Source organism: Filicampus tigris, chromosome 2, assembly GCF_054856515.1.
Source record: "Filicampus tigris isolate MCC_2025a chromosome 2, RoL_Ftig_1.0, whole genome shotgun sequence".
NCBI lineage: Eukaryota > Metazoa > Chordata > Actinopteri > Syngnathiformes > Syngnathidae > Filicampus > Filicampus tigris.
Window position 1 is genome coordinate 16279647 of NC_141218.1, and position 25154 is coordinate 16304800.

Here is a 25154-nt window from a genome sequence, read left to right on the forward strand (position 1 = left end):
ATTTTTCAAAAATGAAAACTCAAACTACATTGTTTATAAAACTAATAAAACTAATTATATTTTTTGCAATTATATAGCCAAAGTGTCCTTTGTTTTTGTCTTTGTCAATTAATATCATACGGGAGCTTTCGGGTTTCATTTAAAATGTTTGTTTAACTGTTTATTTCAGCATTGCTTTATCTCCCTAGCTACAGAAGGAAGGTCAGTTGTTTGAGAATTGTAGTTTACTTAACTTTATTACACAAAACTTGGTGACCTTTTTTTTTTATGTTGCAATCGACAAATACCCTATGTATTTAAACACAAAACTAAAAATAATACAACATGAACAAACAAAGCCTTTTTGAAAAATAAAAACTAACAAACTTGTTATGCATGATTAAGGACCCAATTGCAGGGAAGCAGGGAGGGGAGGCAGGTGTGCACTGAAATAAATAAGTTAATTTCAAAGCAACAAAAAGGCAGACAAGGCACTTGGATTAATCAAAAATACAAATTAAACAGAAGTGCAATACAAGGTTCAAAGTACCACAATTAACACTACAAAAACACTCAGCATGGCATGACTTGAACTGACTGCAACAAGGACAGACACAGAAAACAAACAATGAGCCCACAGGGACAGAAAGAAACCAGGAAACTTAAATACAAGCCACTGACGAGACAACGAGAAACAAGGGAGGGAGCTGATTGATAAACACAAGGGACCAGGTTGACCAGCACAGGTGGACACAATAACATAACGAGAGAGACATGGACAAGAGGGACACAAGGAAAACCATATCAAGAAAACACAGATCCTGACAAAACTTGATCTAAAAACGAATTCAAACTAGCAGAATAAAAAAATAAATAAATAAAAACTAACTAACAATAATACTTAAAAAAAAAAAAAAAATAGTACAACCCTGTTATTAATGGGTTCTTTGAAAAATGAGATATGTTGCCTCTACAGAAAATCTGGTAACACAAACAAACAGACAAACAAACAAACCAACTTTAAATTCAAATAAAACTATAACTTCAGTATTTCTCAACATATCTCCTGGACCTTTTCGTTTCGTCTCCTACTCGGGGAACCCCTTCTCTGATTGGCTAACACGTTTCAGTTAAAAATATCGACCAATAAGCTCGTACGTACTAAAATTCCATTGAGTCAAAATTACCGTACGATTTGAAACCACAACACTTAAACTTAAAGTGTGCAAAAGGAACATTCATCAAGAGTAGAGCTGTGTGAGCAGTAGAATAGTTCATGTAATTTAAAGAGCAATTATTCATACCTGTCAACACCGGGCTGTGCTGAATCTTAAAAAAGTTGTAATTTGCCCGTACATTTCTCTATATAATCTTATACAGTATCTATTTTTAACCTTAAACAGTATTTATTGCTCAGCGGGAGAGGTGGCGCAAACGGAACGGATATTTCTATATAGAATCGTACACAGTGTTTAATCGCTCAACGGGGGAGGGCAGTGGACGGGGGTGGGGGGACTTTGCTCGTGAAAGTCGGCCGAAGTTTGCAGTCGGAATCGCTAACGGACGCTCCGGATTAGAGACGAAATGGGCAAGACGAGATCGGTCTAACAAAAAACGAGTTTTACATTTTTTTTTTCCCCCGTACAAAAATTGTTATACGGCGTACACAATTTGAAATAATCAAAAAACGTACAAAATACGGGGAAAACGTACAAGTTGACAGGTATGATTATTTTTGGTGACCTTATTTGTTATGGATGATTTTAGAGGTGTTTGACGTGCTCATTCATTTTTTTTTTAAATGCCACAAAGATGACAGCCTCTTGTCACGTTGCTAGTTTATGATGCTCCTCCTTTATTTCCACAACACGTTTTGTATGACTCACACATTGTGCCAGACATGCAGATTACTGCGAAGGTTAAAGGTAAAGTTTTACCGGTTGGCGGGCGCCTTGCAGACGTCCTAATATCCTTTATTTTCTACATCGAGCCGAACAAACACCGACCCCTCTTAGCTGCTCTCTGCCACCCACTGTTGCTGCTGACAGCACACTATGTGGGAATATGCAAATGCATATCAATATGTGGAGAATGAACATGAAATGTCATACTCCAAGATGTTGCTTCTGCAGTGCGTCATTCTCATTTCCGTACGGACAAGACGTCTTGTCAGTATCATGGACGACAAAGCGCCGGACTCACTCACAGCATGGCTTTTTTTTCAACTTGCGCAGCTCCAACTATTCTGCTGAGACTACCACATTAGCTTGATTACAGTTTTATCTGTGAAATGAATGCACAGAATTAGCTGACTTAACATTGTTGCGAATCCAATTTTGTATTGATTGACAGCGCAAGATTCCCTAAGCTCATGGATTCTTGTAGTTGTCAAGCATATTACAGTGTTGTATGCATTATATACAGTAACTCAATGAAGGTAGGACTAATTAGTTAAGCTCCTCTGACTTTCGCAATTACATTTCAGGCATCGAAGAAGTAGGGGCTAACAAACAGCAGTAACACATATAACCTGACACACCATACCAAATATGAAATCTCCTGACCTCCTGATTCTTTGATCTATTAATGACATGCAATATTCATCCTCGCAGCTACTGAATGTTTCATTATAACTGCTGGGATGTGGAGTGCATTACTAAGAAGCGTAGCAGCAGGCAACGTATCTGGAGGATGTTTAACATTTATCGTGGTGTAATACTTGACCTTGATGGCATTCTCATGCAGCCAGTATTTTTGAAATCAAAGGAAATACAATTAGGATAACGCCATGCACTAAATGTGGAATGATAAATATTTGTATTTTCCTCAATCTACCAACCGGGTTGTTGTCTCCATTAGTCATTGCAATTTATCGACCTTTAATGCACCTTGTGTTTGCTGCTACAAAAAAAAAATGTAGCGGTGGTGGAATAACCTTAAACGCAGGTGTTTACATGTATATGTATCATCATCTTTAAAGATTGATCTCTCTTTTGCATGAGCATCGTTGTCGTAACAGCTCATAATAACTGTAACATCTATCATGGGAGTGCTAGCGACGCAACACAGTGAACAATTATAATTATTGAAAAGGATCACCTTTCCCATTATCTGTAGCGACCAGTTGGTTTTCCTCCCAATTAGGCATGCAGGCAATGAGAAACTCCCTTCTCCTATTATGGAAATGATACAATAGGGCCAATGGGAAGGAGGATATATTAGACGACTGTTGTTGCTGCTGCTTTCTTTTTTCCTTCTAAGCACAACCATTAAAATCCCACCAACTCTAATTCACAGATCCGAACTGACTGAGGCTGCATTTCCACGATCTGTTTTATGTGACCTAATTCCACTTTTTTTTTCCTGCAATGGAATAGTATACACTTGGATATGATCGAATAGATTAAATAATATCTGGATATATGCCAGTATATACAGGTATAGGACTGCAGTGTAATTAGACAAATGAGCTACAGGTACAGTGTATACACGGCAAATATACCGGTGTTAACTCATTCACTGCCAGACCTTTTCAGACCCCCTCTTTTACCCAAATGTTTGAACAAATTGGAAAAATATGTAAATATGTTCCTGGGATTGAATGGCTGGACTGTGAAAATACGAATACATTCGTCAATGGCAGTTAATGAGTTAAAAACAGAATGTCTGCATTGCATTAACCCCACTCAGTATTAAATTAGCTTGTGTAGTCCAAGATGTAACATTGATAAGTGAGGTGTCATCTGGATTTGACCATGATTGATGTCTATTTGAAATTGAAGCCCCGCCTTTAACTAATGATTGAAGTTGACTTGTTGGAGTCGAGACCATTTTCCTCAGCATCATTTTCCTTCTCACTTGCTAGACGGAATCAGACTTCTCTCAGGTAAGAAAAACTCTTACATGATGGTATTTGATGAAAACATGAGAAACGTAAAATATAATCAAAATCAAATCAGCAAAATCCAGATGGGGACAAAGCTAATTAAAAATATCAGGATTTAAAAAAAAAATCATTACTAATGCACTGTCAACACGACATTTTGCCGCTATAAACACACTATTAGATGTTGAACATTTAAAGCTTTCATAAATATTATCTAATTAACACCACAGGTGTAGAATTAACACCAGCATATTTGTAATATATCGTATTATGCCATTGCAAGGCAAATATAATCAAGTATCAAAATGCTACGACTATCGTCAATCAAAACACCTACTATAGATCTAAATCCTCACAAAAGCTCAGAAGTGATTCCAAACAGAAGAACTCAGTCCAACACAATCTCAACAGTAGTTTGGTCAAGTTTGACTTTTTTTTTTTTAAATCATAAATTCTGAGTGGAAACAGGGTCCTTCCCTATCCAGTTAGCTCCCCTCTACATAGACAGACAGAAATGTGATGCACCTGTGGGTGAATCTGGCTGCTGCTTCTGATTTTATACAGGCATAACCAAACTTAATACAATTTCATGAGCATACACTCACATTCTGATGTTTCATTCCATTTTTAAAATGTGTACAGCTTGTGGCACCAAATAAAATTGAAGTTTGTTATCTGTTGACTGAATTGAAGTTAAAAATGCAAAGACACAACGTAAGAGTCAAACAATTTGGGAGCCAGCCAGCACTGCAGGTCAGGTACAGGCAAATATATGCAGTTGCGAAATGGCAGATATTGACTGGTCAACATTGTTTTTAGTTATAGTAGTAACAGATATAAAGACTTTAAAAAATCAATCACCTTACTTTGATGATTAACACTTTGATAATATGATTAACCAGGAAAAAAAAAACTGTGATATACCTTGTTTGCCCGTGTGCATGCGTATCGTAATGTCGTTCGTGGATGCACAAGGCGTCCCCCTTTATGAAGCACAAAGCTCATGTGGTAAAGATGTCTTCATGCCACGCTACACTGACTGCTGTGCTCCCATGTTTGTGACGGTGCAAAGCCAGAGGCAAAGAGAGTGAAGTGTGTCAGCCTGTGCAGCTGATAACATGGCCTCCGTCACACTCTGGTCAAACAGTGTTTGCTGGGGAGCGAAGCTTTTATGTCACACTACAGTATTGAGATTGTGAAATTGCTGTCTGTTGTGGTCTCATTCCTTGAACTGCTGGCCTAATGCTGCACCTTTAGTTTCTTCGTGGCCATTTTTTTTCAAACATTTTACGCCACGTAATGTTTTATTCACCTGGATTTGTAGTATTCGAAAATAGCTATTCAAAAATGGCAAGAGACTTTCTGATTCCACAGACCAATGTCTTACGACAGTCCTTTGCATGGAAGGATGCGCTGACAGAATAAGGAAGGAGCTCCTTCAGAGTCTCTTATGAATCTCCAACATCTGGCCAAGGCCGAATGACTCGGCTTTGGGCTGCGTAATGCTTGCTTAACGCCATCCTTTGCAAAGTAATAATCCACTCTCTTTTATTGGAGAAGACCAGTTCTATGATTACTGAACTGACTTCCTCAGCGGGGAAAGGAAGATTCCGTGTCAGCTTGTGGGCTGAGGGCCATATTTTCCTGTACATGTGCTATTATTTTTTACACGCCTATCTTGCGAACCTTTAATCCATCCAGTCTTTTGACACACCCACTGTGCATAACCTGGGAATTTGTGTGCAACTAGCCAAATAGGTTTGACTCATTGAAGTCTGAGGCTGGCTGTTAATCATGGCGCATGGAATTTTCCTCAGACTTGTGAATGCCATAGAAAACCATTAGAAAAATGTGGCACGCTATCTTATAACTTTTTTATAATAACTTTTATTTATTTGAAAGGGACAATGCACATTAGTGAACACTGGTACAATACCTGCATAAATGCGCCAAAGTTAGCAATAGCTAATTTACATGTGTAGTCCCTTGGCAGGTAACATAAAACAAGACAAGGCATATCAACAAGACATCCTTTAAAATTCGGACTTTTGCAATAAATCAACAATCTAAAATGCCAAAGTATAAGTACTGTAGTCCGGTCCTTATGAAGCTGATGTGTCGTCAACATTGGGATGTGTGCACCGATCCGTCTAACACACTACACTAAGGTGGACAGCATGTTTTTTTTTACTTTAGGGTCATCAATAAAAAAAGTGAATTTCCCTACTGTTCTATAGATGGAACCAACCTTCCATTGTCGAAGAAGGACACATTGCGGCTGTTGTGTCCACGGTATGAAGTGCACAGCATACACACGGTACCAGATTTTACAAGATCGCTCACATTTTAGGGTTGCTTCACCCATACTCTGGCATGAGGATGCATCAGTGACAGATTTGAGATAACAGAATGCACATCGCCAGAAAAGTCTGTGGTTGTATGTGTGCCTTTCTTGACTTGAGCACACAGCCCCTAAATAATGAGGCAAAAGATACTCAATCAGTCATTTGATTGGTCCTACTCTGGCATTAAGCAAGTATTGCTGTGGAGTTGGATCTCTTAAGTTGGTCATGGAATTCAGAATTTGACCAACGTTTACAGGAAAACATACACAAAGCTTTGTACTTGGAACCGTTGCCATTGCGTGATGTTGCGGGAGACCTCAGTGTACTTAACAAGCCTTCATTTCAGTGAGCATGCAAGCTTTGGCATTTTTGAAACATTTATCCCCAAAATAGAACCAGCTTCAACAAGGGGTCTTAAAATAAAAAGCATGTACGAATAGAAGAAAATACACCGTAAGTTACCTTAAGTGAAGTAATGGACTCACATTGAAGGCAGCGAGACTCCAGGGTTGTCACTTGTTATCAACATTGAGATTGGTTGGGGGAATATACGCAAGAGCAGTGCTGTGCTGCATTGATTAAGTGCCTGAATGCCAGAGGATCTTTGCCGGTAACTGCCAGGCTGACACGAGTTGGTATTCCAAGGGCTCTCATCCCATTTATGTTACGACTACTCGTCAGCAAAGGTGGCAAAAGTACTCACACTCTGTGCGTAAGTATAAGTGTGGATACTTGTGTAAAAAAACACTACGCAATTAAAGCGAATCTGTTGCGTCATTGTTGTTAATGCTCCCTGGTTCATCCATCCATCCATTATCTGTACCGCTTCTCCTCACAAGGGTCGCGGGGCGTGCTGGAGCCTATCCCAGCTGTCTTTGGGCAGTAGGCGGGGGACACCCTGAACTGGTTGCCAGCCAATCGCAGGGCACACAGAGACAAACATCCGCACTCACAATCACACCTAGGGGCAATTTAGAGTATCCAATCAACTTACCATGCATGTTTTTGGAATGTGGGAGGAAACCGGAGTGCCCGGAGAAAACCCACGCAGGCACGGGGAGAACATGCAAACTCCACACAGGGAGGCCGGAGCCGGGATCGAACCCACGACCTCTGAACTGTGAGGCGGACGTGCTAACCAGTCGTCCCTGGTTCATGTTCTTCCAAATCAATCAATCAATCAAAATCTCATCCGTGGTTGACTTTACTTCCATTTATGTCTTTTGTGAACTAAGATTGAAGAAAAGAAACAGGTCCATTTTGACAAATTTAAGAGTAGAAATATTGTTTTCAAAAGTTTCAAAAGTGAGTAAGTGTAAAAGGTCCTCATGAAAATAAACGCTATTACTTCCCATGAATGCAGGTGCTGGAGCGGAGAGGCAGTGACAATTCGGATCACTCTAGTAATATGCCACTTTATGGTGTTCTTAAAAACTCAACTACTTGGCCTCTCATGGGTACATGGGGATTTTCTTCAGGATTTGGCACCAAAGAAGACCAGTTTTGTCTAAGGTCACTGGTTATTGTTCAGGTATTGCATTCATAAAGCAAGACTGGGAACAGCAGGACTTGGATCTTTGTGTTTGGCTATAAATATCTGAAAGGCTGATGCAGCTACTCCAATACTCCCCGTGCTTGGCCCCAAGTCTGTTGACCTCCTGAGAACAGTAAAAAGAAAAATGAATGTTGCTGCCAAGGTAAGCAATTCTTGTCATGTGGGCAGTTAAAGGTGTTATGATGAAAACGGTTTGGAGCCGAAAAAGAATATTTCTATGTAATACTTCTTTCTCTTGAAAATCCAATCCAGAGTGGGTAGTTGAACCTTAGTGGTTCCACTGTATTTGCAAAGTAGTTTTCCCCAAAATATGGATGATCCCCTAAAATGAGATGTGCTATATTGGAGTCATCATTGCTGATGGAAGACATATGCCCACAGTGTGTTGTAGCCTCTTAGTTTTAAAGCTCAAAAGTAATCTGCAACAGACTGCTGCCTTTTCCCAAACACCTGCTGTTGTTGACAAATCATTGAATGCCAGGATTGTACTCAACCTGCTTTATTCCTTTCAAATTGTCTTTCCAGGGTGTACTGCTCCTCTTACCGTATTTTCTGGACTATCCGATGCTCCGGAGTACAAGTCGCATCAGCCATAAAATGCGTAATACAGAAAAAAAAAAAACATATATAAGTCGCACTGGAGTCGCCCGATCCTCAAGTTGTCTCGTTATGGTTTAACGTGAAGCAGTCAGACGCTTCTGCCCAAGCCCCATTTGCGATGACCTGCTCAGGACCTTCAAAAGGAGGGTGTGCATTGAACACAGACTCACCAGTATGCGCCTCCAATTCATACATAGACTCTCTCCTACCAGTAGGAGTCGCCAATACTGCTCCGAACATGTTGCCAAATGAGTTTTATAGAGCTGAATGATACTGGAGCCATGGATTCAACCTGCCTGCAATGCACCAGCCTGCCCAACACTTTTACATTCCAGTGATAAGAGAACCAACTAATAGGAACTGAAACTTGAGTTTAGGCTACATCAGAAGCTGCTCTGTTCAATATTAATAAATCAATAATAATGGCCAGATTTATTGTGCTTGTAGTTTGCATTTGTGTAGAACAGCACAGAATTTTAAGCTTTTCACTCACTCGTTTACTTAAATTAAAACGGTTCTATGAGCCTCCACTAGTCAAAACACGGTATTCTGATTAATATTTCTTTTGTGGAATATAAACAGCAAAATCCACGCGTTTTTAGCCATCTCAGAGGGTGGCAATTTGCCACTTTCTGTCGTTTGAAAATGACATCACAGTTGCTCAGGGCTCAGGGCTCAGGTAACGACCAATCACGGTCACCTGTTTTCTGAAGCTGAGCCATGATTGGTCGTTACCTGAGCCCTAAGCAACTGTGATGTCATTTTCAGTTGACAGCAAGTGGCAAAATGGACGCCATCTGATATATGCAAAAACGGGCAGATTTCACTGCTTAACTCATATTCCACAAACACAATATCAGTCAGAATTCTGTGTTTTGACTAGTGGAGGCGCATAGAACAAATTATTGTAAAGAAAATTTTGGGGTTGACTTCCACTTTAAAACTACAGCAACAAGTAAGATTTTTAAGAAGAAAAACTATTAATTGTTGCTGCAGAAGTATACAACCCCACCTACATGTGGAGATGAGGCTGTGTTAATGATGGAGCACTTGTGTTTTAAGTCATCAGGTAAGCTGATACAGGAGGATTTTTCTATCATTGACTAGTTGGTCTCACAGCACAAATCAGCAAAGACCATAAAATGCTTCAACTACATGTAATTGCTGAAAGGCAGCAGTTACATTTTAATGACTTAAAGCATACAGCACCAAGTGAGGTATTAGGGACATTCGCAACTGTGTGCAAACCTTCAAAACCGATGGAATGAAAAGAAGAAAACACAAACTTCCACTTTTCTTCATATGAGCAAACCTTTTATTTAAAAACAATCTGTGCTATTGACTGGCTTTCTTTTTCCTGCAATGCGCACTTCTGCTTGAGGAATCGACCTTGTCATGAGAAAAAGACAGCATATTTTTCTGTCTCCTCACACAATACAGAATACATAATTATTTGCTTTCAAGTAGATTGCATCTATGGTTTTAACGCTCAGTTCCAAATAGGATTTGCGCAGAGGTCAAGTTGAGACGATAATTCAGCATAGCCGGGATTTCTTAATTGCTGAGAATGTTGCACAATTACCCGTTTTAAATCGCAGTTGCATCTGTGTCTTATCTCAATTATTCAGACCTCCTAATAGGTCTAATTCCTTAAATGTTTTGTTTGAAATGCTCCACCATTAGCCGGCTCACACAGAGAACCAGCATGTGCTAAAATAACCCATTCGTTTCTGCTTCACTTAGCTTATGTGAGACTTGTCAATGAGTTATCCACTGTGTTTTTGTAAAACAAAACCACAAACTCCGATGCATCAATGTCCTGCATGTTGTAAGGAAACATCAGGGAAGAGCCATCGAAAGCTTTGACACGGGTCATAATGACTCACACCACTGAGGTCACAAATGTGACGCCCTGTCAGTCTGGTACAGAATCTGCGGAGAGCAAAGGATCAATGTGATGTGATCGCAGATTCTTCCCCAGAGAAAAAGTTGAATTGTGGGAGAAGATGTCAACTTTGACCTCTTTTGGAAAGCAAATGTATCCTTATGGTCACCGGGTCATTCCTCGCGAGCACTTGACTGATTATTTTCTCGATCTTAGTTATGGTATAACTCAGAGCCTTTTTCGTATGTCGTACGGACATAGTGAAGGATTCTCAGTACGCACATAAGGGTAAGGTAGGGGTCAATTTATGTCTGTCAAGCTACATCTACAAAATATACCCTATAAGGATTGTTTTCTGATTCCCTATAAACTCTTGGTACATTGTTTGATGACCAAAATGTACACGTATCCCAAATTGTAAAAGCACATTGATGAGGGGGATAATGAGACCTGTAATAACCCCTTTATGGCTCATAGGGATGGTTATTCAGGAGAATATAAAAACAAGAGATGTGCAGTTTACCTACATGCCATGCTATCAGTTTGTTGTTGTAAACGAAAGCATGAGGAGAAGGAAGACTGTAAACCTGGAGACAATACCAGACGTCTATTTGAAGTATGCCATCTATTTGCGAGGAATCCTTTTTTTTTGACGAAGTTGATGTCCTTTGACTGGGTGACTGAAAATTGCCCGTGCTACAAATTTAATGGCGTGTGTAATTTTTACATGCTAGCAGTTTCTATTAATGTGTCCTATTATTGTTGGCTCCTATCAATGGAGGCAGAACTAACTGTTAACACCTTCAGTTTACAAATGACAGACTTATCTGCCTAATCAGTGAACCTGAGGCAGACTATCGTAGCTGTTTTAGCAAAGTACGTCTTGAGATTGAGATGAGTGTTTCGGGCCCCTTTTTTTAAAATTGTATTACATTAGTTGTTTTTCAACCCTGTTTCATACTGTTAGGTTATTGTGGACGAGGACCCAAATACAGGAGGCAAAATCAGAGTGCACTATAAAGTATTTAATTTAAAGAAAAAACAAAAAAAAGACTAGCAAGGCGCTGTGACAATGAAAATGTTGAAGTCCAAAAAACAACAAGGACCAAAAGCTACTAAACAAACACTAGAACTGGACTGGACTTGACTTGACTTTCACAAGTGACAAGACAAACGAACCAACAAGGACTAAACTAAAGCAGGGAACTAAATACAGACAAGTTGACGATACAACGAGGAACACCTGGACAAGACACAGCGGGTAGGAGGAAGCTGGTTGACTAACACAAGGGACCAGGGTGACAAGCACAGGTGGACTCAATAACTTAACAAGAGACAGACAAAGGAACACAAGGAAAAACACAAAACCAAAGTCAAAGACCAAACTCAAAAGACAGACCATGACACATACAGTAGTTTGGGTTGCTTTGCTTTGTGTGTTTCTTGGGAAAGCTACAAAATGGAAGGTTTTTAAATATTATTTAGAAACGGGACACAAGTTTTTGATTGTTATGGTATCAGCTATATGATAGTTTCTAATGCTATCAGTCAAACACCCGCGGTGTAAACATAGATCACCAGATCACCAGGTGTTGTGCGCAAAACCAAACAATATTTATTTGAGACACCTGAGGACTAATTAGGGCCCACTTTCTGTTAGTGCAGGCGCCACTATCAAAGTCAGAAATTAAAGTCATTTTTATTGGTGAACACAAGGCAGGAGCTTTTCACCAGCAGTTGGAAACACAACTGTACAACTATTTGAAAAACTATTATCTTCCAGACCTTTTGGCTTCCTTTTTAAATCGTTTTTATGTTAGTATATTACATGAATATGAGTCAGAATGACTGTATGTTTCAGTTCACGCTGACCGGGACTTGAACCCCAATCCCATGCCCATAGTCGGGTCAGCCATCCACCTGCCACCAACATTCTCAGATGTTATAGTGAATTTATTTAAACTTCAGTACACTCAAAAGTGGTGACAAGCTTCTGCTATTCAGCCTGCCCAAATCCAATCTTCATCTCCATCTGCCAGGTCAAAAAAATGAACCCAACTGCTGGTCCAAGTAACCCAATCTGCTCAAAATTCACCAATACCGAGCGGGTGGGTTAGTAAAACAATGCCACATGTTTTAGTGTGTGTGCTTTTTGAAAACTTGAAAATGTCGATTTTTAACAAAAGCACAGACAGTGAGACAGAGTGCAGTAATTTTGATGGCTTTGGTTTTAAATGCCCTACGACGAACTGGCAACCAGTCCAGAATGTTCTCTTCTTTTCTCCAAAGTCAGCTGGGATATGCTCCAGCTCACCCACCACCCTAATGAGGTGAAGCGCTATAGAAAATGGATGGATGGATTTATCCTGCCGAAGCAGATGGTGCCCCGCCATTGATTTTATGTAATAAAAACGCCACAGTATACTGGACACTAAATGATCCAAACTATATAGCATCACTTTCTGTGGAAAAAAATAAATAAGTAAAGCGTTGCTGCAGCATGCAGCTGGAATGGTCACGCAGGCAAGTAGCCAGCTATTGGCCACCAGAGATTGCAGTGCTTCCTATTGATTGGTCGTCTAATACAAGCAAGTGCGGGGGTTATTCCAGGCTGTCGTAAAGTAGCAGGTTGCTGCCTTTTAATTTAATGTCACATCAAATTTGACCAACATTGGTCCAATCGGAGCTCCTCCACACTCCCTCTCCCTCCTCCCTCCTGCCGCTCTCTCCCTTTCTCTCTCTCCGTCGCGCTTTCTCTCGAGTGCACCACAATGAACCTTATTGGTGCACTGTGAGCGAACATCATCTGTGCACTGGATTCCCATCGCCAGCTTCCCGAACATATGCATTTGCCTAGCATCTTCCAAAGGAGTTGAACAGAGAGGTTGTAGGTGGCAAAAATGGCACAAAGCTTGGTGCTGTTGCTACTGTGGCTCTTCGACACATCATCCGCGGGATTTCCTAATCAGATTAATATCGGTAAGTGATTTGCGGCTGTGAATTGTGCAGGACTGTGCTCTTGTCTAACAGTAACGTGCGGGCAGGAGATGTGAATAAGTTAGTCTTTAAAAAAAATCTGTAGCCTTCTAGTGATTTTTTTTTTTTTGGTTTGAATTAAAACTAAACCTATGAATGAAGCGAGTTTAAACATACGCACGGCTGAAGTACTCCCAAAAGGCACTTGGATCACGCAATAATGAGCTAACTGCGCGATTGTGTACTAATAAAGAGCTGAAAGTGATGCGCGTGGTGTGACCGCCTTATTCCCACTTGCAGGGGGGCTCTTCATGCGCTCCACGGTGCAGGAGCACAGCGCCTTCAGGTTCGCGGTGCAACTCTACAACACCAACCAAAACACCACCGAGAAGCCTTTCCACCTCAACTACAACGTGGACAACCTGGAGTCCTCCAACAGCTTCTCGGTTACCCACGCGTGTGAGTATGCTACCACTCCTGACATGCACACTCAGCATTGCTCTCAATTAAACGCATCTATGTTCTTTTCTTCAAATTGCTGTTCGGGTTATAGTGGTGATAAGTGTGAACATTTGACTGGCATGCAATACAACAAGTTCCTCTGTACACATGCTGGCCTCATAAAGAAACATTGAGGCAAGCATTTATAGAGTTTGTATGTTGGTTGTATTTGTTCATATAATTGATTTAGAAAGGGTTAAGATAATTAGCATATAAAACAGTAGAGAATGACAAGCACTGCCTTGCTCTAAGCATTTTTATGGGCTCTTTTATTGGTCATATACAATATGGTGTAGAGTGCACAAATAAGCTCCCCCTTTCAAATCGCAATTAGCAGACACCGAGTGGATAAACGAGGAAGGAATTGAGTTGAGAGTGACATTTGGGGATGTCATTTGAACAGATGAGCCGAGTGAATGGGGCTGCCTATCTGAGCCAAAACGAATGGCCCGCTCCTTCATCCCTCTAACCCCTGTGCTGCACGGTCATAATGGCCCCTCTGAGCCTCCGCCCGCTCCATCGTCTCACTCCCACTGTGTTAGAGAGTATCTCCCCAGCATTGCAGAGTCAGCTCATTAGCACCCAGCCCTCATAGCACCTCACCGTGCTGTCATTGGGCAAAAGGGGTGGGAGAAAAAAATATCTATAGCCCCCCCCCGACCAGCAAACGAGTCGATCTGCAGAGGAGGTGGGCCAGAGCGGTGAGGGAGATGAAGTAGAGCATCATATCGGAGGCAGCCGAGCTGCAAGGACCCAAACGAAGGCTTCCGTAAGAAACAATAAGCAAATTAATGTGAATAAATAATAGATAGTACCATGCAATTTCACGCACGTTGAAGAGGAATGGAAGCATAGGAGGGAAAAAGCTTGATATCGGAATCTAATTAAATTCATGGGCAGACTGAGCTTTGGTGAGAGGAAGGGGCTCCTGTGGGAGCCGTGGCCCCATTTCTTCTTTCTTGCTGCCATGTTGAAGCTTTTCCATCAACAGAAGTGTCTCAGGACGGCCTTAAACTTCACACGCACCAAGACTGTGAAGTTTGACACAACCACTTTTAAAGGCCCACATCTGTCAGAGATGCGAAAAAATAGAAGGATGACTATCAAATGTCACTTGATTATTTGGGGGACTTTATGATTTGCACATTTATCTGCCACGTTTGAAGTTCCTTCATGAAGTTTTCTTCTTAATTGTAAAACGCAAGGCAGGGCAGCTTTATTTGTATAGCGTGTTTCATACACAAGGTAAATCAATGTGTTTTGCATAGTTACAAACAGCATTTGAAGGACAAATAATGTAAGACATTTAAAAACTGAAGTCAAGTCAAATTTACACTTGGGGCTAACTTCAGTTGTGTCGGCAGCTAAGTCAATTTGTATGCAGCATAACAGCAAAATGCTGATGCATCATGTATGTTTTGACATCCGAACGCTACTGGGTTTATATTAAAAGAACTAACAACAATAACAAGCCATTTACACTCCAAAAAAAGTCAATTAATAACATGAAAACAGTGTGATTTGTGCTCTTTAAGTACACAACAGCTGTGTTTTACATCTTAAAGTGGAAGTTCATGAAAGTGACTAATTTGTCATTAATGGTCATTTGTGAAAACAGAAGTGTTCAGTGTCATCGTAGTGGGCCGCTGCGCTATTGTTGTTTTTGTGTTGCTCAAGATAATGATTTTGATGAGTACAGTACTACCTTTGCAGTTTTGTACAAACATCTTACATGCTGCCATTTTTGATATATCGTCTCATTTTGCCCATTCATCTTATATGACAATTGAGCAAGTATCCTGCTAACTAACTAACAAACAAACATACAAACAAACTCAAACATGATGCAGTATATTTTTCACAGTTAAGATTGGGACATTACTGTTTGACATTTAAGTTATGTATGGTCATTATACAGTAGCATTACTAAAACAACAAATCTAACACCATACGGTAAAGGTCAAACAACAGGCGCGTGTAAAGACTGAAGAGTATATCTTAAACCATACAGGATGCATTTTTTTTTCTTATTGTATGTTTATTTATTTTTTTCCCTGATCTAATTTGCTAAATGTATGGAGTCTGATATTGAGCTAACACACATGCTGATTTTTAATATTTTAGCAGATAAAAATTGAGAAAAAGTCATGTAGTTACTTTACTAATTATTTGACTTTAAAAAGTAACTGAGTTAAATTACAGATTACTTGATTTTAAAAGTAATTAGTCAGATTACAAGTTACTTTATTAGTTATATTCAACAAATACCAACAACCCTTAACATAAAATTGACAACCAGTTTTGCCAATGCTTAATTGAAAGTACATTTTTAACAGTGATGTTTAAAAAATAATTATTGTAAATTATGAAAAATATTTATTGTTTGATTATAGATAAAATAAAGAACATTTTTTAACTTAACATAAGAAATTATTTGTATTTGGGTCACAAAAAATGTCATTAAGGATTATGGACAATATAAACGGCTACTTATTTTTATGAAAAAAAAAAACGAATGAAAGTCTTTCTAGATAGATAGATTAAGATAAATGTGTTTTTTTCAGTTGTGGTCTGACATATTTAACTGTTATATTGTTATGGCAAACTTAACATGTATTATGTACCTTGATTATAAATATAATGATTAAATTTAGGGACCTCTTAGAATCACACAACCTTGCGGGTCTTTCTTTTTAAACTTGAATGTGCTGTGATGTTTTTTATTATTATTATTATTATTTTTTGTTTTTAATTTGACATACTGGTAGGGTTTTTGAAGCTAGATAACACTTTGCCAACAGCACGGAATGTGCAACGTATCCTAACGCCTGTATTTTCTTTAGCTGACAAAAACTCACAATATCAATTATAGCTAGCTTGTTATTGTTCATGTGCTCAAAATGTGACATGGCAAGTTCGTAGCATCACTCCCAAAGGCAAGAATGCAAATTTTCAAGTCCCAGAATGCTTCACTTCAAGTTGTAAACACTGCAGTTCCCATGTCTTAATGTTGTTCTAAGATGTTGTGCTAAGCTGTTGTTCTAAAATGTACGATTGTGTGTCTTTAGCTAGGAATTGGGTCTTATCCTGTATTTTATTTTTTGTTAATTATTAGTTTTGTTTCACGTACACGCGTGAGGGATTGTGAACCATTATTGGAAAATATGTGACTTCTATTTACGAGTTGTCAAATGTCACTCACTGCTGCACCCAAGAGGCAGTTAATGGCACCACTTGATAGCATGTGGTCAGTGGGATTCTCGTTATTGTTAATTACTATAGAGTAACGAATTGTGACTTTGCTAAGTAACTGTCGTCAGATTACTTCACTGAGTAAAGTAAAAAAGTAACACCACACATATAGTGATGTCTCTATGGACTATTGTTAGTCTCCTCCCCATACTGGAACTGATCTGTGAGGAGAAGGTTGGCTAAATGTTAGCTTATCTTCTCCTTGACATTTTTATCATGACGAATGACTTTGTGAGACACGTTACACAAACACTCAACACAGCCAGTTGATGCTCTATTTGTGTCCGGCGACAGCGCAAGCTTCAGTTCACTTCCTGATTGGCTAGCGTGTTGTTTCATGACATAATCACGGCATCGGAAGATCATCCGAATTCAGTGTTGACCACACACAAAGATTTACGATCACAAATATTTACTTCAAAGATTTACTCACATGGGCCCTGACTGTTTTACCTAACAGATCAGGGAGTAAAAACCACTCTTAACACACAACACACCACCAGAAAATACAATTCAGACCAGTATCTGTGCATAATGTTTAACCTGTGTGAATTGCGCACTTCAAACCACACCAGCAGTTAACGTTCTGATCTAAATTGTCAAACGTGTGATAGGGATGCGAACAACATTCCAATGTGACTTTTTGTCTCTTCCAAGACAATGAAAGAACAATGAAATAATCAGGTCATGAAATGAGATTCATCTGCAGACTTGCAGGCCTCGGAAGCTGACTGAAGAACTCCTGTGCCGTTGAGTTTTACATTTGTCAGCGTTTGTTGTGCAAGCTGTCACAGTTATTTACTCGGATGTTCAAACTTCCTCTGTCATCAATAGCTCCCAGTGCATGACTCAGACCTTTTATGAGCAACACAGCATAGTACATTTAATTTTCATGAGGTGGCAATCCAATCAAAGACGTTAGCAAAGAAGCGTTTATGTGGATTTGGGGAGTTAATCCATTTTGAGGCAGGCGTTACTGCTCAATCGATAAAAAACCTCGCACATCCTTTAAACCCAACATAATAGAGACGCGCTTACAGTGAGGAAAATTAAAGTTAGCTTTTCAGTGAGAAAATATTAGAATTCACATGTATAATAAAGGCGGAGTGTCAGGACAATTTTCTTTCAAGTCGGCTGAAAGCCTTTTGATATTAATTGAATTAGTGACCGGCAGCAAACAAATGTGTGGCTGCGGTTATCCTACAGGCTCTCTCGGCTTTGTAGCGAAGCTTTGCAGTTTGCTTTGGTGGAAAGCCTCACTGCTTTGAAGCGACATCAGAAATTGGGAAATGTGTAATTACCAGCGCAGGTTCCATAATAGCGGCGGAAGCTGGGAGTCAGGGTGGCTTCGAGAGAAGAAAAGAGGAGTTCAAAGTGAAAGGGGAGCAGTTTGAAGAAAGCAGAGCGGACAGCGTTAATGTGCCTGATGGTCACGGCTAGCCAACTTAATGACCCCGCCATCCTTTCCTCTCCTGTTTACTCATCGTCTTCCTCTTTTCCACCTGAGGCGGAAAGAACACTGAGCCCTTCCTGCACCTTTCCTTGACACGCTTTTTACTCGATTACTCGCCTTGTTTTCTCTCAAAGGCACATTCTGCAATGTTTTGTTTTTGAAGCCCATCTTCATTTCCCTCATTTTGTCATTTCCCTAATGGTTTGCAGCCATTCCTCCTCCATTGAGCACATGTAGTAAATGCCTTCTTTTCCAAGATTTAACCATCTTCAGCCTTTTAGTTACATTAGATGAAACAGGCTCACTGCAGAAGAACAGCGACGCAGGCAGGATGACACAAGTGACTGTATTGAAAGAGGAAAAAGATGTGAGAAAAGCAGCGCACTGCCTCATTGTAAACAAAGAGCGGAATGTGGTTAACACAGCCCGGAGACGTTCATACCGCAGTATTGGTACAAGCAATGCGCCCCGGAATTATTTATTACTTTTGCTGCATTCAGCTCGGATGTTGTGTTGGTTGCACAATGTGTGCTCAGGATGATCTATGGTGATGATAAGTGAGAAATATCCTCAAGATGAAAAATTTTATCTTGGGTGTAGTGTCAGGATCCAAAAGTTTGGAGACCCAATAATGAAAAAAAAAAAACCATTAAGAGTCTGGAAGAACAGTTTTCCTGCAGCAGTTTTCAGCTTTGTAATGTGATGGCTAATAACACAATGCATTAGGAGAGTAATGAATATTCACTAGCTAGCATGCACCCATCTTTCTTCCTGACAATGAACACAAACTTAAAGAGCAACTAAACCCCCACATTTTAAAGAAAGAATACACTGTATGTGCCAGCACTAGTCAAAACACAGCACTGATTGATATCACGTTCATGGAATGATAATTAAACAGGATAATTAATCAACGTAATCATCGTCATTAGCTGCAGACCTTTAGTGACAAACACCCCAAATGAGTGTTAGCAGTGTCCCTCACGATTCAGAGTATGGCTTTTTTATTGTAGAATAGTGATTGTAGTACTTCCACCCAAAATCTGCATTTGCTATTTAACGTTTAAGCAACGAGTCCCCAATCAACTTGAATAGCTAACTAAGTAAATTTTTGCCCAAAAACCCGTCATAGTCCCAAAAATGAAAAATCAAATTTGATCATAATGGTAAATGGAGTCCATTTATAGAGCACTTTATCTACACTATATGATGTCCAAAGGACTTTAAACAAGCCTCATAATAACTTCTTTTTTTTTTAACAGTGTCATGTACACCGGCGCGCTAACCTACCAACAAACGGAAATATTTTCCTTTTTAGTTTAAAATAACTTAGTTCACCCTGCAGGATCCCTTGCCATGCACTGGCCAACCCAGATCCCAGGGTGTTTTTTCACTTTGGAAAGGTTTTAAATCAATCCGTGTTCTGTCGTACCAGCTAGCTAACAACAAGCTAAAGGTAGTTCATATTTGTGGTCCAACGTCCAAGTTTGCAAACTTCCTTCGTGTCAGGACGGTGTCAGCGTAAGTAATGAAATTAGGCATCGATACAGTGCCGGGATTAGTTAGACTGCGTTTTGCGTTAGACTCTAGTGCTAAGAAATATACTGTACATGAACCCCTTAAAAACTGTGATTAATTCTCGCCCCAATTTGAATAGCTTTCCTGTACTTGATGCCACCATGACAATGACAAAAGCACTTCTTCATTTCAAAACAGTCTACCATCACAGTGATATTCAAGCTTTTAGGTCAAATTACTACACATTTTTGCTCACACAGTACATGTTTCTCACAATAGCGTAAGTGGCAAGAGGTAAATGTTGTGAAGCGTGGATGAAGGGACCCAAATCATTCTACTTTTTTTTTTTTTTTTTTTTTATTGTGTTGGGAGCTGTTTTTGTTGCACTCTAAATAGATGGTTAACAAAGTGACAGGGAGACATGTTTTCTTTTCCAGTGTGTGCCCTGACAGAGACACGCTGTGGTCAACATAAGCCTCTCATGTGATTGTTGTAGTGCCACACTTTTCTCTGCGGGCTGTAACTCAATTTGAAAGGTGTGACCAAAGAAGCATGGCAGGGGAAGCTGGGAAAAAGAATGGGATGGGCGGTGGGGTGTTCGGGATGTTAGATGTCTTTGCGGTGTGCGTGGATGGAGTTGACTACTCCAGAAGGAGGAAGAAGGAAAATGTGCAATACTGAGGAGAAAGAAGGCCGAGCCATCCCAGTTCAGCTGTGGAGGCACAGATGGAGGTTTGTTTATGGACACACACGCAGGTTTGTGCATATGCAAGTGTGCGTCTGGACATACACTACGACACAGCCGCACACTTAGCAGTAGTAAAATATGCGCAACTCATTAAACGTGTTGGTGCAGTCAAACTGAAACATGTGTCAGGCGAAGGTGTGCTTGATGCAGTGCAGCACATATTCTGTCTTGGCGCACATTTCCATTTGAGCTGTACCTAATGTTTTAGGGAATTTCATGCTAAATATCGCATTTATGAATACAAATGGCTCAACTATTTGCTTTGCTGCTGCACAATCTAGCCATCCATCCATTTTCTATACGGCTTGTTCTCATTAGTGTCGCTGTTGAGCTGGAGCCTTTCCCAGCTGACTTTGGGTACACCCAGGACTGGTTGTCAGTCGATTGCAGTGCACAAATAGACGGCCATTCACACTCACACTTTGGAGTCTTCACTTAACATGATTTGTTTTGTTTAATGAGTGAGAGAGCTGAGATAGCTTTTGTTATTGTGTATGGGCTTTCATAACTACCTCTGTAGTCTGGAGGATGATAAATGTTTCATTTATCTTGACTAAAGGCTGTGATACAGCACATGAACTAAAGATCTTTCTCAATGTGTCACCACTGATGCTGAATTTTGCTTGCACTGCAAGTTAATGTAAAGAGCCTATAGTGGATAGTAGCCTTTGCCAAACTTTTTAAGCTACACAGCCCCCTTCATCATAGCAGTAGAGACGGCACACCATTTGTCACCCACACAAACACCCGCACATACTGGTCAAAACCAGTTGAAACAAAGACTCTTTATAGCCAATAAAGGTGGGATAATCTTGCAAACCTAATCAAAACATGTTACAAAAAAAATAAATAAAGTAGATTGTAAGCAGTTTAGCTTTCACTCTTTAAATAATTGTAAAGTAGGTGTTTAATAAAATTTATTTAATTTTAAACATGTACGGTAATACAATTAACAAACACTATTGTTTTGCCACGCTGTTCTCAAACTGACGGCCGCTCTGGTCCAGATACAGCTGACAACATGAAGCAATGTAATCGTGCACATCACAAGACAATTATCTTGGTATTTGCACTTGAGCCGCGTATTCATACTTTCAGTAGCATTTTAGAATTAATTTCCTCTCTGGCTACCACCATTAACCCATTAAATCCTGAAGCCCCTCATGAGACATGTCTCTAAAACCTACGGTTGTCTTTGGAGTCACTCTTGAAAACTTGACATTTTCGCCACCTACAAAATAATTAATATCTCAGCCCCCGTAGCAGATAGAAACAATTCCAATATAATTTGAGAGCGTAGATGTGTGGCTTTCACACAGGCCTGAGTTTCATACTATTTACTGTTTCAATCGAAGACGCAAGTGAAACATTATTTTCAATTAAAAAAATATATATATCGAGTGGTAATTACCATGCTCTATTCTTTTACAAAGATCGTTATTGTCTACGAACATATATCTTAACCATATGTCACGTTTGGACGGTTTCACGGCTTGAAAGTCCACAAACGCATCGTCTATATCACTGTCGTGATTTATATCAGAGCTCCGGTGATCGGACTGTGGCGCTGCCATTACTCCTCCAAAAAATTCTGTATATCCTCCGACTACTCACGACACTGTCACATGTCTATTCAGATGTATTTCATTGGCTGAGAGATCGAGAATTGGATTAAAAAAAGAACCTTACGTATATGGTATCCCGGCTTTAAAGGGAGGAACGCAGTTATGTGCTACCATCCTTAATGGGATATTTACTGTACTGACAAGTTCATTCATATGCATGTAAAATGACAAGAAAATCATTGCATCATGCCCTCTGGAACCCCACTGAATCACTCCACTTTAAAACGACACCATCCTTGAATCATATCACACCCCATGTATTGTGATACGGATCACATATATATGAGTTTGACAATATCTGGTGTATGTGTTTCTATTGTATCTGGTGTATGTGTTTTCACTTATGAAGAAAACCACAGCAAACATAGTACATCTTGATTTGACATTTCAACATATCCAACATGACATCAAAAGCTGAACTGAGTCATGAACCAATACTCCAAAGTCCTATTAAATCATGGCTTTGTAATACTATGACATCCGTAATGATGCGTGGCAATGCGCTAAAGAATGGAGCACCGTGACAGTGCAGTAAAATCAAAGGTGAACTTCTCATCTGTAATATGACGGTTTGATGGCCAGATGCTCTCAGGGGCCTTGTGAAGTTGTCGGCCATCGGATGACTGGCTCTGTAGAGAATGAGGTGCGAAGGTTAAGGTCCCTGTGAGAATATTGACAAAACAGTTTCAAACCGAAGAGGAGGCAAGGCCCGCAGAAAGGACGATGAGTTGAATCCAGTTGCGTGTTACACTTCCATAAGAATGAGAGCAGAGCCGACAGACAGCCGCTAATGCTAACAGCCTTGCACCAGTGCAGTCTTGCTTGGGTGGCTACATCACTTGCTTTGGCCACATGGGGTTAAAAAGCTCTCTTATACAACACGAATCCCGGGAGAGTGCCCAAACGTAAATCTCCAAGTGGAACATTCTTTTGACCTCATTTTCATGCCGCACAATGTATTTTCACATTTAATTTTTTTTAAGGCACAGGCTGCAATGAGATTCAAGAAAGCAACCTGTAAAAAAGACTGAAAGGCAAGTTCAACAAAATGCATTTTTAATGAAAATATCAAAAGAGCCTTTTCAGGTCAACTTGAGGAGAAGAGTTCTGTCTGAGTGCTGTTTGTCTTGGACTCAGTCACTCTGGCAGTTGCTGTTTGGTAACACAACAGCTTTCCTCACTCAATGCTGTTTGCTTTCGATCTCCACACATCCTCCACAAACACTGGGCTGGAGGCCATGTTGGAAGCATGTATGTGCTGTAAGTTAAGGAACCTTTAAACCACTGCTAATAACATATATTTACAATGATAGCTTCAATAATCTCCCCAGTCCCGACTCGTAAATCTTTAGTGGCTTGCGCTCCGCGTGGGGGGGGGTCTTGAGCTCTTTGAATTTCCTATTGATTTCCTTTATCTTTCTGCTCAATTTTGTAGGCCAGATGTGATAAAGTGCGAGCGAGAAGAGGGATTAAGGTAAAATGATTATGGATGGACTGTCAGGACACACTGATGATATCATCATGCTACGACTTCAAATCACTTCACAGAGCCCGCATTCAACATGGGGTCCCTGTGTACTATAGTAACATAAGTAGTTTTAAAATGTAAATGAACTACAGGGTGTTGCAGAAACACCTTCCAGCAGAGCCGCCAAAAGTCAATCAGAAGAGCCAGTGGAGGGCTAACAACCATCAATCCTGATTTGCTTATTTGCATTTGGCAAAAAATGGAAAACATTTTCAATGTATGCCATGTAAGTAAGAGTTTGCATATTGAACATTTGTGAAAAATTAAATAAAACAATTTCTTGGATCTTTGTGTTCAAATTTTTGTTACAAAAACTAAGTTAAATAGCTTTCAGGAAATATAAGCTCGGCTTATATATCTTCCAAGTCATTCATATGATAAATTCGGTTTTCATATCTTCAACAGTCATTCAGATATAATATAAAGTGATATAGCCTTATGTAACACCCTGTAGTTTGCACTGTGGCATCCCTATATATCGTCATGTGGCAGAAGACGACAAACTAAGTTTATTTGTACGCATACTGTACATGCTGTACTTATGTTCCAGACATGTTGGATCAAAATAGACGGCTTGTGATAGATGAGTGTTGAAATTGTAGAAATTGTGATCACCACTGTTTGAACAGAATTCTGTTGTTCACCGAGAACCTCCCGTACTATCATAAGGTTTAAGAGTAATGTCTAGTACACTGACCCGTATGTTCGCTTAATGGCCAACACATGAATACAAGGCGTAGATCAAACCTTTGTTTTTGTTTTTTTTGTTTTTTTTATTTTTTATTTTCATCAGTAGGCATGATACAACATGACAGCCCATCTATGCTCTGCACATGTGCTCAGCGCCCCTCAAATAATGGGCTGCTTTATGAACTATAAGTCAACAACAACAGCACAAGTCTGGGCTCCATTATTGAAGATGATATCAGCGCTGCTTTGTAATGAAGAGGAGGACCTGGCTGACCAGCGATAAACACTATGAGGGACCATAAGCGGATATGTGCTGAATCTTATGTGCTTTAACATTTTTTTTTTTGTAATCATAAAAAGAAAATGCACGATAAGAACATTCGCATTGGGGATGCACATTTGTAATAACATCAACGGGGGGAGGGGGCTTTGCTGCCGTTTCAAACGATTCATCTCAGGTGCATCAGGGAATAAGGGATTTGTCTGCTCATAGCCTATTGCCTTTCTGATTTTTATTCTTTCATTGAGCAAAAGCTCTCATGGAGAATAGGACATATTGTTTGTGACAGATTATTTTCCATTTCAGAATGCCATTTAGCTTTATACCTGGATA

The 25154-nt window shown here is 39.9% G+C and overlaps 1 protein-coding gene and 1 long non-coding RNA gene across 5 annotated transcripts in view; one reads left to right on the plus strand and one right to left on the minus strand.

Moving 5' to 3' along the window:
- The window catches only part of LOC147151595 (uncharacterized), a 195197-nt gene that overhangs the window by 12778 nt on the left and 157265 nt on the right, over nt 1-25154 (minus strand). The gene's annotated exons all lie outside the window — the stretch shown is intronic.
- LOC147151596 (glutamate receptor 3-like) overlaps nt 12936-25154 on the plus strand; it is a 105908-nt gene continuing 93689 nt past the window's right edge. For 2 of the 4 annotated variants that reach the window (XR_015090315.1, XM_086057363.1), the window contains exons 1-2: nt 12936-13229; nt 13527-13685. Coding sequence is in view for 3 of the 4 variants with exons in the window: in XM_086057363.1 (XP_085913489.1) it covers nt 13151-13229; nt 13527-13685 (238 nt within the window). In the remaining variant the exon portion in view is untranslated. The remainder of the gene's footprint in view (nt 13230-13526; nt 13686-25154) is intronic. The other 2 variants (XM_086057341.1, XM_086057349.1) reach the window with 1 other exon arrangement.